Below are 14089 nucleotides of genomic sequence, written 5' to 3'. Positions count from 1 at the left end.
TCACTGTTTCCTGATCAAACTCCACACACACACATATGACTACACACTTGGGTACACTAAATGCAGGTCCAGAACGCCAAAATTGTTTAAATGAAATCTTTAAATATTACAGTTTTTCTGAATTGCATGTTGCACTGAATGTTGATACCAATAATGGATGGTATCAATATAAGAGGGAGAGAAGGAAGAGTATGTGTAAAAGAAGTGGTGAACAAGGAGGATGAGGACGAGGAAGAGCAGGTGTGGAGAATGTCGTCAAGGCTGGATCTGGCTTTAGGGTTTTTCCCTTTGCCTGCAAAGATGATATTGTCTGTGATGTGGACAAAGTCCTCTGGAAGACATGATGCTGAAGCAGAATCAGTCTCTCATTGACCATGATTCTGCAGTTGCACAAATCTTCTAAGTGACTATAACATGCTTTTCATTTAGAGTTTTTTACTGTAACCTTTTTGGCTTTTGCAGTTGTTTTTCACAGTATGCAAGAGCAGAATATACAGACATTCGATGGGCCTACTATCCAATATCCATTACAATACTACACTTGGAGTGCATACAGTATACCATTTACGTTTTTTAATTGGAAAATTAGTTTACTTTGTTACAATATGCTTTTTTTTCCCTGTAACTGCATGCTTTGGATTCTGTGTTCTCCATTTTTTTTTATGTAGTGTCTAACGAATGATCTGTAGTGTTTATAATTTTGGCTCGCTGTGTGTATGATCTGAAAGCATTGTTTGATTTTGAGCACAGATAAAATGCTTTTGAGGCAATTGTTTGATTTTGCCAGAAGAGTCAGAGGACCTCTGAATGTGGTTTGAAAATTAGTTTTTGTGTTTAGTGAGTGATGGTTTCAAGAAATGTGTTTTAGCAATTCAGAAAAACTGTAAATTCAATCCAATACACACTTTTAAGCTCTGGAAGCAAACGGTTTAATACCAGCAAGTACTCGATAACATGAAGGGTTTAGTTCCTCACTTGTTGATTCACTCATAAACTGAAATAAACGTTTTTTTATTTTTTACTGTCAGAGACTCAAAACCACATTCAGAGACCAGCTTCTAACATGACACCATGCACCTGCAATCCTTGCAACTCTGTCACGTTATACACTTTCTGCCACGTAAAGAGTTAGAAACACACTCTAAAACAGAATTAGGTTTCACACTTCATAGCGATAAAACGCCTCTCACGCTTGCAGATGTAAACACATATCCACTCAACAACAAACACACAACTACTCATTGAATCAAATTACACACTTGGAACAAAGATAACAAAAACAGAACCTAAGTGGGAGGAAGGAGAAAATTTAAGGAATTCATTAAGAAAAAAAGAAAGGGAAATGCTAGGTTCAGCGTATAGCATGAACCAAGCGAGGCATAAAACAGGTGCGTGTTCTCTCATGACAGCTCTGTAAAGGGGTGTCTTTGGGATGTAATCAAATATGAAATACTTTTCACACACATACAAACACCGGCGCTGCCACACATTGCTATACGATCCACAGCCTCTGTGATAATGAGAGTGTAGACTCGGCTGCGGTATCATTTCTCTCGGCTGTTAGCTCAGCGGTGCGCTAACATCTTACTGTCATTTTATGTGCCAAAGCTAGAATGTTGTAGTAATCATAGCATCTGGTGGTGGTTAAATGGTAATCCAAATCTTAAGTGATGATCCATGAGTGGTATAACCCACTGACATGACCATACCCACTGTCAACTATGTGACCTTGTAAGCACTCAATCCCATTTATCATCTCTAATATGTGTGGTAAGTATGCTGCAAGTCACTTTGGAAACTGCTAAATACAAATCTTAACCTCACCAACATGTGCAATACCAGCCTGACCGTATTGACATTTGTGGGGTGATTAAAAGCATCCTGTAAGGATCTAATTTTATATATATATATATATATGTGTGTGTGTGTGTGTGTGTAAAAAATAGACATTTTGAGATTTGCTACAAGATTAAACTTGTATTTAACCCCCAAATGTTTTTTTGCTAAATAAAACGCAGACAACCAAACAAATTCTTGAAATGCTTGATGGCTTCGTCAGTATTTAAAGTTAAACAGATAAGAGCAGTGTAGATCAAGTGCTGGATCCTATCTAAACACAGAAAGAAGATAAAACAGATGACTTTGAACTTTTTGTGTAGAGAAAGATCATGACACCTGCATTTAAAAAAAAAAAAAGATAAACCACACGCACACCTGTGCACACACACATCGCATCGCAGACAGAAGGCCTGAACTTAAAGTTATCAGATGGTCACTGAAGCTAAACACAACAGGTATGAGGAGAAAATGATCATGTCAGCTGTCACAAAGAAAGACAGCTGGTGACTTTTGCAGGCCCACGGAATCAAAATGTTCTCTTTCTATTAGTGTTCGATTACATTTTTAAAAAGTAGAAAGATTCGTTTAAATTTCAAGTTTTAGGCCTTCTCAAGTGTTCAGCCTGCTGGAAATCATTTTGTCTTGGAATGGAAAGGGAAAGGAGTAAGCACAGGGCCGAAACTCAATCTGACTTTGGCGGTTTGGAGCCGCACACAGAGCCAAACTGCTAAATTCATATTTATTTGAGTTTCTGACTGTTGAAGCAGTCAAGGCCTTTAAATATATCCAGGGATATTCCAATACATTTTGGTCTCTTAAAAGAAATGTGGCCAGCATCTTACATAAGGACATAATTTATTTCAAGACGATTCATCAAAGTAAAAGTCTTTGTTGTTTACAAATGAAATTGATCTGTGTTTCGTGTGTGGTTTATGTGAGTAGATTTAGCAAGTCCTTTTAGTTTTAAAATGGATGATTTTACAAAAGTATGGTTTACATAATGACAATATTAGGCCACAATGGAGGTCTGTAACCTTTTCAATGCATGGATGAGTTTAGCAGTATAATAAATGTACGAGTTAGATTAGAACTTATTTTACGCTTAAGTATAAGCACCCCAGCCAAACTAATTTATCTACCTCTGATCTCACACTTTAAGGAGATATATCATCATTTACTCACCGTCATGTCAGTCCAAATCTGCGCAGAACACAAAAAGAAGATATTTTGAGATATTTAAGAAGATGTTATGAACTGTTTTTGTTCATACAATGAAAGTCAATGGGGTCCATTATTGTTTTGGACCCTAGTGTTCTTCAAAATATCGTATGTGTTGTGGAAAATAAAGCTAAGGTTACCGAGAACCTAACAGTAACACATGCTTAGACTGTCTCCATGGAAGACTATATCATTTGTGTATGTATGTGTATTTGTGTGTGTGTGTTTATAGACACACACCACAAGTCGCACAGGCTTGCTTGCCTGCCCCATGAACCCAGAAAATTACACACACCATCGGTGCACAAGAGAATGTTTTGGATTCACTCTGAGAAAAAATATCCCAAAGGCTTTATAGGTGTGGTTCAAAAGACAGTTAAATGATTATCACTCACCTATAGGGCATGCTAGGAACTTATGAAATTTCATGACCTTTCACTGTGCCTTCACCTCTGGTGAGAGAATAAGAGAGGTTTTTTATACAGGTGTTGTGTGTTGCCTTCTATTTTTTGTCATATTCTCTCTCTGGCCTGTGTATGATCTCCGTGGCGCCTTTCATACGTGGCCCTCGTCCAAGCTCATCTTAATTGCGGTAAACTTCCCCATTCTTTCAAAAGTCAGCAACTGCCATGAGCAAATTGTTTCATTAAACATGTAAACTCAGTTTACAAAGAGTGATCGTGAGTGACACGTTGATGTCAGGTATTGGGTGCGTCAGAATCAGGTTTGACATTCCGCATACCGTGGCGAGGTCGCCTTACCAATTTCACAGTTCAGATGAATTAGCAGGCATGTTTGCTTTGTCTAGCAAGTGTATTTATGTGTGTATGTATACAGTGAAAAAGAAGAATGGGGAAATCAACTTCGAAGCCCAGCAATAACTGCTTTTCATATCCATTAATCAATGTTTTTTTTCTTCTGATGATAGAATCGTCAAGGGCCATAATAAACCAAGATGTTGGTTATCAGCTTCTTTCATTATGTTTGTGAGTACTTTAAAATATATGGCCCTTACAAGTACAGCCAAACTTTCACAAAGGTTTTTCTATCTTGGTGGGGATTTTTCACTTACATTATTCTAACAAACCCTTTTGGATTTTTATTTTCACATTAACGTACAATATTTAGCATGTTTATTAAGCTGCTTTCATTGTGGGGGACATTGGCGGGCTCTCACAATGTAGGTGATTTCAGGTTTTATAGGCTATCCTTGAACTTTTTAAAAGGTACATTTAAATAAATAGGCCTGTAAATAATGAGAAGCCTTCAAATCATTTTATGATGACTCATTTCCTAAAATACACATGCCTCTAACCAATTTTCAATGTTCAATTCTCAATACAGGAAGGAGATGCCCTTGAGCAACACACCTAACCCCTAATCACTCCCCTGGTGCCACAGGCTGCCCACTGCTCCGGGTGTGTGTGTGTGCGTTCACTACTGCTTGTGTGTGCACTAACTTGGATGGGTTAAATACAGAGGACAAATTCTGAGTATGGGTTTGCAATCTTGGCCTTCACATGTCGATTTCACTTTCATGTACAATGAAATGATGTTTTAATTGTATTGTTTTAGATTTAAATATGAACGAATCTTTTTCAATATTAAGAACCAATTTTAAGTCATTTCAACTTAAATTACATTAAACTTACTTTAAATTTTTTTATTTTGATGAGTTGAAGCAATGTAAAAACATCATAACTTATTTATTGAGCATATCATTTTTAATAGTGAAATGTCCTCACAGGTTATTTTTGAGAAAAGAAAAGAAAGAAAATAGAAAAGAAAAGTCCTCACGACTTCTCACAAACCCCTCACACTCTATCCGTGCACTTATACGGGGGCAGGTGAGCATCTCTAAATCCTTAACTCGCGTGAATGTGTTTGTGATTGATAGGTCTGTCCTGTAAGCCCCTCCCTCGTGGGCCGTCCTTGCAGAGCGATTAGCCTATATTAACGCCGCCGGTGTATTCCGTTCTGAAATACAGAAGGGTTTCTCCCGAAAGTGTTGCTCAAAACAAACAGCAGAAGACTTTAATAAAAAGCTACTCGGTTTAAAGTGAAAGAGGCGCCTTACAATGAAGTTGGAGGTTTTCTCTGCGAGTCGCCTTGTGGACAAGCCTCTGGACCTGTGCAGTGACATGGATGTGAACGTGGCTTCACCACTGTCCACGGAGGAGGAATTGGGCTCGGATGGAGACTGTTCAGCCAACAGCCCAGGACCAAGTGCCCCCGTTTCGGACGGGAAGGCGAAACCATACACGCGTAGACCCAAACCACCATACTCCTACATCGCGCTCATTGCTATGGCGATACGCGATTCCAACACCGGCCGCCTTACACTTGCTGAAATAAACGAGTACTTAATGAAAAAATTCCCGTTTTTTCGGGGCAGCTACACGGGGTGGCGAAACTCTGTACGGCACAACTTGTCATTAAACGACTGCTTTTTAAAAGTGCTGCGAGATCCCTCGCGTCCGTGGGGGAAAGACAATTATTGGATGTTGAACCCACACAGTGAATACACATTCGCAGACGGTGTTTTCCGCCGGAGGAGGAAGCGCATCAGTAAGAAGAACTTGAGCAACTCGGAATCTCAGGAGCGCGCGCCAGCGGATGACAGCCGGCTCCCAGCGCGCGACGAAAGCTCCAAGTTTTCCAGCTCGTTCGCCATAGACAGCATCCTCAGTAAACCGTTTATGCGGAGGGAGCAATGCACAGAGGACACGTGTTTTGGTACCAGGCTAATGTTGTCAGCAGCTCCGCACTTTCTGCCAGTCGTTATGGGCTATCCGCCGTCCACAGTGGCTCATGCGCCTCAGAGCGGATTCCAGGTCAGTTCTGAGGTGTCGAATGCCTTTCCAATCTACAGGTGTAATACGGTGGACATAACTAACATCAAACGAATGCAGGACATATCGAATCCCCTTCCGGGTTTGGCACATTCTCACACTACTACTGTCCAAGAGACTGGATATCACCCCTTCAGAATAGACTCTCTGCTGTCATGAAATGACAAGTGAACATGGCAATTTACAGACATTCGCACGCTTGAACGCAATTTCTTTGGTGTTTGACACACCGGTTATGTGCATGGTGTGAAACGGTTTGTGTTTTGGGCCTATGTGTTTTTTTTATCGTGACTTTTAAGCCCAGCATGCACAAAGAATACATTACTGCGATGCTGCATGTTTGCTGTTTAGATGTCTTCAATGCCGCGCCAGTGCACAGTGTTTACTGATTCCATTTTCATTTCTTGTAAACGATGGCATAACCATGTCAATAATTATAGACAGAATGTGTATTTAAATGTAGTTTGCTTCTTTGTAAAACTGTGTTGGGTGTCTGTGTAAATGTGATGGTTTGTTCAGAGCTGTGCTCAGTCAGTTGGACAACATATGCAGTTGTACTTCGTTTCGTCAATAAAAGAAAATATGAGAGAAATTAGTCCTGCAAGCATTTTCAATCATTATTCTTCTGAAACCATACCTTGAATGTCACTTAGTTCACTGGTCATTGGACACGTCACTGGCTCTTGTCAGAAGATCTTCATAATTAAAATGTTTTACAATGATTCTGACTTGCTGAAATTAAATCTGTGCTACCAACAGTCATGCAAGGCACATGCAAACACTGAAACTGAGGGGTGGGGGGTTGAATTCTGATTGATTTGATGTACATTTTCGAAATATTAAACAGTTAATTGAAATTAGAGATAATAAAGTAAGAAAATAAAATGCATTGTCACGATAAATAGAATAGCGAAGTAACCAACGTCAACTGAGGAAGTAACCATGGCAACCGTACGCCGCTCAAGTATCATCTGTTTGGATCACTATCAAACCAAACAACATATGCAAAAATAGCCCACTTATTATCATTGTGCAAAACTTTATTACTGATTCACATAACACACTTATAATCACAAAAAATTCATTTAAATCGATATAAGATCCCGATAATTAGAATGCTGACCCCAGCTTGCACAGTTCGCACTAAAGAAGTAGGCTATACAATATTTTTTCATAATGTAAAATTACAAGGCCTGTCAACTGACCAACTTACTACGTTTCAAAACAAATGAAAAATCAACATATAGCCTAACCCTACAAGCGTGAGTCATAAGCAGCGCTCCCAAAATAAATCTAATGTTAAGTTGGAATTAATAGGAACGCTTTTCTTGCCATTTTCTTTAATATCGATACTAGTCCTATATAATTAATATAATAAATTAATATCGTTAATTTAAAAATAATATTGTAAGCAGTGATTATTCGGTTAAATTATAAACAATATAGCCTATATATATTTGCTGGCTGTTGATAGAAAAGAATCTAAAATGCTTGCAGATGAATTGACTTCCATTTAAAATCACACAAATACTTGTTCAGTAAAACTCTAATCTCAAACCAGCAAGGTAAGTATAGGCTTCGACAAAAGGACAAATGGGACGTATTTAGAAATATATAAATCATTAAATAGAATAACCAATATAACCAATTTTACGTTTACATTTATTATTAACTATTTAATTTTTGTGTAGCCTATTTATTACTTTTTTACACGACATTTTTTTTTTTGCTGGTCTCAAACATGAAAATATTTTTGCGCTGTCCGCGGTACTGAAAGAGGACCATCGCTTTTCTTTTCAATTTTAGTCCCCAGCCACGTCATCTCCTTGGGTTGACAGCCCTGTAATTTTCAGGTCAAGGAGTGAGGACCTGTCTTTCTCCACTTAGGCCTATATATGTGTTCCTTACTCCTCAATCAATGAATGAATGAATGAATGAATGAACGAACGAATTATTAATTAATTAATTAATTAATCAATTAATCAATTGATCAATTAATCAATTGATCAATTAATCAATTAATTAATTAATTAACGAATTAAGAAAATACTTTGTTGTATGAAGCGCCAAAGCAAACAATCAGTAGCCCTATAATGATACAAGTTGAGAGAAATCGAGACGCATGACGTTGATCGTACTTTATTGCAATAATATTAGCTATAAGATTAAGGAAAGCTCACAAATTTATGTAGGCCTACTTCTGTGGTTATGTCACGTGTATAACTCGCAAATCAGCATTGGTTTCTGCTGGCAACCTTTAAATTCTCACTCTTTTAAATGCTTGCCATTTAAGTGCGATGCTGCAACCTGCAGGTGAACTCACGGAATGACACACACCTGTTTATGAAAAAACCGTTAGCTGAGAATTAAAATCATGACCTGCAGCATTTCGGCTACAAGTGAAGCGCTCATTCGCAGGCTATAAATATGCAAGCTTGTCACATCAACAAGTTAAATAAACATACAGGCCTATGACGCTGTTATCTACACACACACAAATCATCAGGACAAAAAGAGCAGATGAAAATATACGGAACACATTACAATGTAGGGCCTATTTTATCACACACTTCTTATGGTTTCGCTCATGCAGTGCAAGCACTGGCATCCAAACCAAATGAACGCACTGTAAAAAATGCTTTCATCAAACAAGATCAATTGTTTCCAACTTGCCCCCCCCCCCCCCCCCAAAAAAAAAAGAATAGCAGGCATCACATAAACTAAGTTTTCCAAATTCGTGGGATGAATTTTGCATAAGGCTTATGAAGGCTTACAACTAAATAAATATAAAACATGATAAATAAAGCATCAATAGATTAAAAAAACCAACAACACATTATTTAGTGTCTTAATCTCTAATGATTTATTCATTAATATTCTCACTCTACAATTCTAATAATTTAGATATTATTAACGCCCATTTTCTGTAATAATTCAGTGCACACTTTACCCTAAAACATTTAATTTACATTTCATTAAAATTGTTTGATACTTCACATTATAAGCACAAAATCGTCTCAGATCAAACTTGACTGGACCCTTTGATGCGTATTCGTTTGACAAAAAAGAAGTCATAAATCTTGTTTACAGAGGCTCAATTAGGTCGGTAATGAAAATAGTTCAGTGAGTGTAATTGCGCAAGGGAGCACGATGCTTTCTTACCCACATACACTCTTAGCGATGGCCTGTGTTCAAAGTCTCGTGCAGAGCTCGGTTTCCTCCAGAGCAGCCGTGGGTATCCGGGACTCGGCGGGGGTCAGGCGCTCAGCGGGCGGGGGAAACCCGCCGAAATACTGCTTATATAGCGCGGGAACATGCTTTTATCCACATCCTCACGGTAAGTCTAAACTAGGGCATTGTTGATTCGCTTTGTTCAAAAGAACACTTAAAAGAGTTGGGTGATTAAAAAGGGAGGGGAGAAAAAGAGCGCGAGAGATAACATATCCGTGCTATTTAAGTAATGCTGTTTTTGTGTCTTTATCGTCAATTTTTTTTATAATAAACGGCAAATTATAATGTGAATTATAATTCAATAATATATGATTTTAAACATTTGTATGCTAATAAAATGCTGCCCAGTTAAAAAAACACACACACAAAAAAGGGGACATTTCACAATTCGATTACATAGCCTAGCTAAGCCAATGTAAACCCGGTCACACTAAATGCGTCTCTATAGCACGCATTGTGTTTATCGTGCAATTTATACGCCAAAATGAGTTTTTACGTGCATATGATACGCATGGGTAGGTTTATGGTAGGTTTAGTAGTGGTAGGGTACGTGCATATGATACGCATGGGTAGGATTAGTCGTGTGGGGTGCGTGTGTATTACACGCAATAAAGTGCGTATCAAATGCACGCGAAAACTGCGTATCATATGCACGTAAAAACTCATTTTCGCGTATAAATTGCACGATAAACAAAATGCGTGCAATAGAGACGCATTTTCATGAGATCAGGCTGAAATTGCTATTTGCTCTAATTCTTTTCTTACATAGATATTTTTTTTTTTCTCACATAACAAATATAATATAACACTAATATGTAATATATTTACTATATTTATATGTATTCATTAGAAGTTTACGTTTGTATAAATAAATCAATATTTATACTGGTCTGTATGAAGACTGCTGTGACCCTCCTTTGCTGGCGGAAGCTGTCGACGTCCAAATGGCTAATTAGCTTTTTCTTTTGTTAATGAACGCTGGACTCAAGGGATGTGCTGTGGCCCCGGGCCCGTAAGCTGATACAGGAGCGCTGTGTGTGGTATCCTACCCAAAGCTCTCAACAGAGACGAGCTGCTTCTACTCGAGCCAAAGTCATTCCCATCTTCTCTCACTCGCCTCTCACTGATCACTGTCTCCTCATTTGATGAAATGATTTATTTATTTTAGTCCTGCTACGTTTATGAAGGCCCCTAAAGCTCAGCTCGATTTTGATCGTATTGACAGCCCTCCAAGGCCATTAGAGGAATCCATCCAATTAAAATTCGAGTCGCAAATGCAAATTCCAGAAAGTAGTAAACATTGGCATTGGCCTTGCTTTCACTCACTTGATAAGCTAAGATAATCTTTATTAAAATATATATAATTCTATTATACCCAAGTTTATTCCCATAAAGCGTGCAACACTGACTGACTCATTCAGGCTAAATGACCAAAACATGTTTTATAAATAAGCCAGAAGAATAAGCATGCTCAAGCTAGAAAGATGATAATGATGATGATGAGAGACGAAGTTTGTTGTTGCATATAGTGATAGATTGAGGGTCAGTTGATTTTGGTGGACAGTGTGCATGAGGCTCTAGAGAGAGAGAGAAAGAGTTGAGTTTGCTGGAGTCTTAGGGGGTTAAGGGGGTGGGTGAGGCGAGGAAGGAGGAGCAATTTGAGTGGAGAAAGCCGGAGAGAGTTATTGAGTGATTGGCTGTCGGGTTTTGTTTAGTTGAGGCGCTGCACGAACTCAAGACTTTCCATTTCGTTCTCAAAAAGGGATTACAGCCACCCGGATCAGCGCGGAGACAGTGGCAGAAAACGACCCGCAGTAAAACGTTGATAACGACCACGAATGTGCGTATTCCTTGGATATTTTCTCTCACAAACTGCAGGATTTTGACCACAACTTTTAACGCCAGGAAAAGTAGACAGTTGCTTTGCATAGAATGCTTGATTAAATAAGCATACGTTTTCGAATGAATAAGTGTCGTGTTTATAGGCTACTCGGTTGTTTTCTTGAACTCTATTGGTTTTTGAACAGCTCAATCTTTTGGAGTTTTGCTTTACCTTTTTCTTCTGTCAACGTCTGTCAACGAGTTGTGTTCGTACGTCAGAGCGGGACAGATGACGACTGAGAGCTCCCACGGACCACTGCGGTCAACGCCCCCGATGAGGACCAGTCCAGCGTCCAGCGCGCTGCATCCAGGACTGATGAACTCCACAGGTAGCTTGGAGGACCATGACGCCGTGCCCAAAAGCAAAAAGCCTAATTCAGGACTGCGACGCCCGGAGAAACCGCCCTACTCTTATATTGCGCTCATTGTCATGGCAATTCAGAGCGCGCCGACAAAGCGACTCACACTCAGTGAGATTTACCAGTTCTTACAAACACGCTTCCCTTTTTTCCGAGGCTCTTATCAGGGCTGGAAAAACTCTGTTCGACACAACTTGTCTCTGAACGAGTGCTTCATTAAACTTCCAAAAGGCCTTGGGCGGCCGGGTAAAGGACATTACTGGACCATAGACCCCACTAGTGAGTTTATGTTCGAGGAAGGGTCATTTCGGCGAAGACCGCGAGGGTTTAGGAGAAAATGTCAAGCTATGAAACCAATGTACAGAATGATGAATGGCCTTGGGTTCGGTTCCGCCATTTTACCTCAGAGCTTCGATTACCAAACTCCCTCCGGCGCACTTGCGTGCCATAGCAGTGGCTACAACCTGGATCTGTCTGGTAATGGTTATGAGTCAATGAGCAGCGGGCACCACGGTCACATGTCCCCCAGCTCCAGACATGGCTATATGGCTAGCTGTCCAGTGCCCGGGAACGGAGACTATGGTGCGGAAAGCAACACCAGCCCAGTTCCGTCCTCTACTGCAATAGCGGGCGCGCTTGATGGTCACTCGTCGTATTCAGAGAGCACGGCACTGTGGGCTTCTTCCAGTTCTCCATACCTAAAACAGCCGTCTACAGTCACGAGCAGTTCTCCGTCCACAGGGCAGCATCCCGGGATATTCACCTACTCTCTGGAGCAGGGTTATATGCAGCAAAGTGCGAGAGACAACACAGACATGTCAGGTAACGGCAAGTAATCTCGGAAACATTTAGATGCCACCATTTTTTTTTATATAGGCCTAACTTTTTTGGGTAATTGTGTCTTTGTTTACACGTTACAATTTGTATAATTTGTGTATAATTAGGCTACACGCAACTAACACTAAACCAAACCTAATCCTAACTTCAACCCTAAGTAAGCTACATTATGTTAATATTACTCAATATTCAATGTATAATTACACTGTAACAAGGACACTTTAAAATAAAGTGTAACCCTACTTTGAAATATTTTTATTTATTATATTCTGTAGCCAAAATCAGAATGAAAAGCACGATAGAAAAAAGAAAGATATCTCAGAATACCAAAAGGCATAATGTTTTACTTTAAAAGATTACTATAAACTGTACAAAATGTTTTGAGTTAGCTGTTGAATTCATATGCTCTGTGCAGTATGGCTCAAATGACATATTTTGCAAGACTGTTTTTACGTCCGACCACATTGTTATGTGTGGGGTAGCAAAATACGTTTATTTATACGTTTCTAAACAGCTAAATAAGTTTATAATAATAATAATAATTGTTCTTGTTGCTGTTATTATTATTACAACCTAGGGTTCAAGAATCATTATTTTTTCACGTCAATATAAAATATGAAGAAAATGTGTGAAGCTCATGAAAGACAGTTTATTAATTTACATTTTTTTTTAAATGAAAATATAATGTTATTGAATATTGATTGAGAAACATAATTAGAAAAAAAAAATGTAAAAGAAAATTGTTTAAAGGCAGATATGGAACATTTTACTCTAAATGTGGGGGTAAAAGCTCTACTCATATGAGCTGATAAATGTAAAATGAACAATATTAAATATTAGATTTTATCATGTGTATATTTATCTCATTGTGCAAATGATCTGTCTCCAGTGGGAATATCGCGCTATCCGACACATTCTTCCCCAGTCGGAGAACGGAAGGACTTCATGTTGAATTTTAACGGAATTACGTCTTTCCATCCTTCTGCTGGTGGATATTATCATCACCATCATCATCACCATCAGAGTGTGAATCAAGACGTCAAACCTTGCGTGATGTAGTCCGCTGTTTGCGGAGCAAGTTGCACAAAGATAAGCACTTGGATAACTGTGAGGTAAAGAAAATTAATGAAGGATTAATTATTTTGCACTCATAAAGCGATTGGAAATAGGCCTATTTTCCAAAACCAGCCCTGGCAGCGAGCGCATATGAAACAGTTAAACTCATGAAGTCATGGACGGACCATTTTATGTCTTGTGGTTACATTTCAATAGAGGTTGAATTAAGCACATTTAAGTATATATTTCACTTAATCTGTACAGTACAATGTGATGTGTGGAAGTTAGAAATAAAACATTTCAAGGAAAGCAGTGTGTTTTTTGCCTGACCAATAGCAGTCTATCTATCTATCTATCTATCTATCTATCTATCTATCTATCTATCTATCTATCTATCTAAGATTTACATGAGGCTACTGCAAATTTGATGTGCTATGGGGAAATTATGGCCATGGTGTCACAACATCTGTATCTCTTTATTTAATGTTTAATTGTTTAATGTTGATCAAAAACATCAACCGAATAATTGTGAATTATGTCCTCCAAACTTAGAATATTAAAAATATTCCTCTATCCTCATATTTTGCAATAGCGGTTGTGTAAACAAGCTAAATACAGTGAGTCCGTTATATAATCAATAGCCTATTTTTAACCAAAGGTTATATTTTTCATACATGTAAGGTCGCGGTAAGTTGTCACACTTTTAATTTTTACAAAATAATAATAAAAAAATAGGCTAGATAAAGAAAAAAAGATTTTGTATTTTTACTTTTTACATCTGCAGTTTCATTTTTTTGTTTTTTTGTTGTTGTTTTG

General features: G+C 38.5%; 2 protein-coding genes across 2 annotated transcripts; both read left to right on the top strand.

Annotated features, from left to right (window-relative positions):
• The first annotated feature begins 5042 nt into the window (after window positions 1–5042).
• On the top strand, window positions 5043–6536 carry foxq1b (forkhead box Q1b). Its single transcript, XM_084091954.1, has one exon. It carries the CDS (start codon window positions 5136–5138, stop codon window positions 6066–6068), a length of 933 nt encoding a protein of 310 aa, XP_083948080.1. The 5' UTR covers window positions 5043–5135; the 3' UTR covers window positions 6069–6536.
• A 4317-nt stretch (window positions 6537–10853) lies between these two features.
• On the top strand, window positions 10854–13579 carry foxf2b (forkhead box F2b). Its single transcript, XM_084091398.1, has 2 exons — window positions 10854–12202; window positions 13107–13579. The coding sequence occupies exons 1-2, from the start codon at window positions 11251–11253 to the stop codon at window positions 13274–13276; spliced, it is 1122 nt and encodes a 373-aa protein (XP_083947524.1). The 5' UTR covers window positions 10854–11250; the 3' UTR covers window positions 13277–13579.
• The last annotated feature ends 510 nt before the right edge of the window (window positions 13580–14089 follow it).

The sequence above is a fragment of the Abramis brama genome, assembly GCF_963993115.1.
Source record: "Abramis brama genome assembly, chromosome: 18".
Lineage (NCBI taxonomy): Eukaryota > Metazoa > Chordata > Actinopteri > Cypriniformes > Leuciscidae > Abramis > Abramis brama.
Note: the sequence above shows the minus strand (reverse complement) of the source record. Positions and strands in the feature narration are given on the sequence as shown.

What these genes read in the sequence shown, in the direction of transcription:
- foxf2b (XM_084091398.1), top strand. Translation starts at nt 11,251, where the DNA reads ATGACGACTGAGAGCTCCCACGGACCACTGCGGTCAACGCCCCCGATG. An exon ending in AGACAACACAGACATGTCAG is followed by an intron (nt 12,203 to 13,106) that starts GTAACGGCAAGT and finishes ATCTGTCTCCAG; the next exon opens with TGGGAATATCGCGCTATCCG.
- foxq1b (XM_084091954.1), top strand. Translation starts at nt 5,136, where the DNA reads ATGAAGTTGGAGGTTTTCTCTGCGAGTCGCCTTGTGGACAAGCCTCTG.